This window comes from Cebus imitator, unplaced genomic scaffold, assembly GCF_001604975.1.
Source record: "Cebus imitator isolate Cc_AM_T3 unplaced genomic scaffold, Cebus_imitator-1.0 Scaffold711, whole genome shotgun sequence".
Lineage (NCBI taxonomy): Eukaryota > Metazoa > Chordata > Mammalia > Primates > Cebidae > Cebus > Cebus imitator.
In genome coordinates, this window is record NW_016108026.1 from 302,159 (window position 1) to 305,454 (window position 3,296).

Here is a 3,296-nt window from a genome sequence, read left to right on the forward strand (position 1 = left end):
AGTTTCCTGAAGCCTCCCCAGCCACGTGGAACTGGGAGTCAATTAGGCCTCTTTCCTCGACGTGAAAGGAAAGAGGTTTCCCTCCGAGTGGGGACAGCATGGTATAGTGAGAGGAGGCTGTGCTGGGAGACAGTCAGCTCCGCTCTCTCCCCCCCTCGCTGGGTGCTCTGAGGCCCCTCGTGGTAGCACAGCCTGTGCTCCTGTGAGCAAGGCCTTGCTTCCTGGTGACGTGTGGGCACAGTACGGACCCCAAGATCACTGCCACAGGGTCAGAGCCAAGGCCCCTTCTGCGGTTTATTGCTGGGCCCCTGCACCTCCTAGGAACGGGTCCAAGGGGAAAGCGTCTTCCACTGAGTCTCGTCCGAGGGCAGTGACAGCGCTGGCAAGGGGACTGGGGCTGGGCTGACACTGCAGCAGAGCCTCCAAGCCCAGTTCTCGAAGAATTCCTGTTCTGAAGCAAGTCCAAGGCAAGCTGTGCTCCCCCAGCCCTAGCGGTTCCCAGCCTCACAGAGACAAAGGGCAAAGGCTGGGAGGAGTTGTTTAATCATCCAGGGAGCCTTAGAGCTGCTGGGACTCACTGGGCTCATGTGGGAAGGGATGGGGTCACGATTCATGTTTACAGTGACCAAAGAGCATTTTCCTAAAGTACCCACAAATAGAAGTATATATATATATATTTTATATTTATATTTATATATACAGAGAGAGTACTTCATTAAATGTTCTGTCGAAGGAAAGCAGAAACCTACAGTCTCCTCCCCTAGCAGCTCTGTTCTGCCCCATCACAGAATCCTGGGAGCCCAACAGCCTGGAGCGGTGGCCTTGCCTGTGGTTGGAGGAGTTGGCAGAGCGTGGGGCCCGAGAATGCTGGCACGGGCTCGTCCACCTCCCCCGATGGCGCCTTGGCCCCTCTCCCTCCACCGGGCCTCCTGTCTCGGATGACCACACCTTCCGGATCCTGAAACGCCAGGCGGAGGGTCCCGCAATCCTGCTACTTGCAGTTGGTCCGCCAGGACTCAGGAGAGGGCGCTCTTGGTGTCCTAGGAAGGAGGCGGAGGGAGGGAGGGAGGCTTCCTGAAGCAGGGTGCTCCCACTGGGGTGGTGGGTCTGAAGGGTGCCTGGGCTCGGTCTCCACGGGCTGGTCGGCTTCCCTGAAGGGGAGTGCCATGGGGTTCCCAAGGCGATGTGGAGGCCTGTGCAGCTCCCGCTGTGGAGGGCAGGTGCCCCCTCCATGGACCAGGCCAGCCCCAGGCAGGGCCACTCCCCGCCGGTTATTTGTAGGGCCGCAGGAACCGAGACACTTTGGAGCGCAGCAGTTTGATGAAGGACCGTGGGAACATCTCCTTGGACTCCTGGGCTGTGTACTTGAAGTAGTTCTGGGGATGGGCCAGTACGTCAAACAGGGCCTTGATCAGCTTCTTGTCCTGCAAGATAGAGTGGGCGGGAGAGGTGGGGGAGGCTTGCGCCCGCAGGGTCTTCGGGGCGTTGCCAGGCTGAGTGAGTTGGGCTGGCTGGTAGGTTTCAGGACCCCACAGAGCTTCTTTTGGTTTTAATAGTGTAACTGGTTTTTATTTATTTATTTATTTTTTGAGGCAGAATCTTGCTGTGTCACCCAGCTGGAGTGCAGTGGGCTGGAGTGGATCTCAGGTCACAACACTCCGCCTCCTGAGTTCAAGCAATTCTCCTGCTTCAGCCTTCCAAGTAGCTGGGACTGCAGGCACATGCCACCACACCTGGCTAAGTTTTATCTTTTCAGTAGAGACAGGGTTTCACCATGTTGGCCAGGCTGGTCTCAAACTCCTGACCTCAAGTGATCTACCTGCCTCGGCCTCCTAAAGTGCTGGGATTACAGGCGTGAGCCACCACACTCAGCCCATAACTGGTTTTTAAATAGACCATTGGCATTAACTCTTGGGATTCCAATAAGATTTTATTAAAGGTCAGGTACAGTGGCTCATGCCTGTAATCCCAGCACTTTGGAAGCCGAGGCGGGCAGATCACCTGAGGTCAGGAGTTTGAGACCAGCCTGACCAACATGGTGAAACCCCATCTCTACTAAAAATACAAAAATTAGCCACATGTGGTGGCAGATGCCTTGCAATCCCAGCTACTTGGGAGGCTGAGGTCGGAGAATCGCTTGAAACCGGGAGGTGGAAGTTGCAGTGAGCTGAGAGTGCGCCACTGCATTCTAGCCTGGGCGACAGAGTAAGACTCCTTCTCAAAAAAGAAAAAAAAAAAGATTTTATTAACAAAGGGTTCCAAAACAACACAACCAACATTTGCAAACAGAACACTCAGCCAAGAGCACAGGCTTTGTAGCCAGCAGATCCCGAATCATCACTTCAGGCCTGCTCGCTGGCCCCTGAACCTCGGGGACACCGCTCTGTGCTCTGCATTTCATTCTTCCCTGCACAGAGAGGTCATGATGCCTCTTCCCGGGGCTGCGAGGAACATGACCTGTACTGGCGTGAGCAGAGAGCCTGTCCTCAGCGGTACAGGTTTGCCGCGGGGATCCAGGCAGCAAACGGGGGACTGTTTTCCCTAAGCGGCCTCTGGAGAGCAGACGCAGTCCCTGCCCTCTCTGAGCCCGTGTCTCGTCTCTCTAGTGGGGCACTGGCTGCCACGCTGGGCAGAAACTACAGAGCAGAGGTAAGAAGTCTGGTGGAGGCCTGGTTCCTGACGGAGTCCCCAGAGCCTGGCCCAGGGAAGCTGCTCAGTAAATGGCGATTACCACCACTGGGGCATGAGGGCACCTTGTCCTGGTAACTGTGGCTGCATTCGCTGTCTCTGGGGCGGACCTGGCCTGGCGCACACACTTCTCTGTGTACACACCCACCACACCCCACACACATCTAGCACACCTCCATGTACCCCTCATATACACACCACACCCACTCACCACACACTCACCCCTACACACATACCCACCACACCCCCATACACACACCATACACCCACTCACCACACACTCACCCCTACACACACCCACCACACCCCCATACACACACCATACACCCACTCACCACACACTCACCCCTACACACACCCACCACACCTCCATACACACACCATGCACCCACTCACCACACACTCACCCCTACACACACCCCCACCACACCCCCATACATACACCATACACCCACTCACCACACACTCACCCCTACACACCCCCACCACACCCCCATACATACACCATACACCCACTCACCACACACTCACCCCTATACACACCCCCACCACACCCCCATACATACACCATGCACCCACTCACCACACACTCACCCCTACACACCCCC

At 56.3% G+C, this 3,296-nt stretch overlaps 1 protein-coding gene across 1 annotated transcript in view; it reads right to left on the reverse strand.

The window, feature by feature from the left end:
• Window positions 1–525: 525 nt before the first annotated feature.
• The window catches only part of SCUBE1 (signal peptide, CUB domain and EGF like domain containing 1), a 135,305-nt gene continuing 132,534 nt past the window's right edge, over window positions 526–3,296 (reverse strand). Inside the window, exon 21 of the mRNA XM_017518886.2 lies at window positions 526–1,424. Within this exon, the coding sequence (XP_017374375.1) occupies window positions 1,272–1,424 (153 nt within the window). The 3' untranslated portion in view covers window positions 526–1,271. The remainder of the gene's footprint in view (window positions 1,425–3,296) is intronic.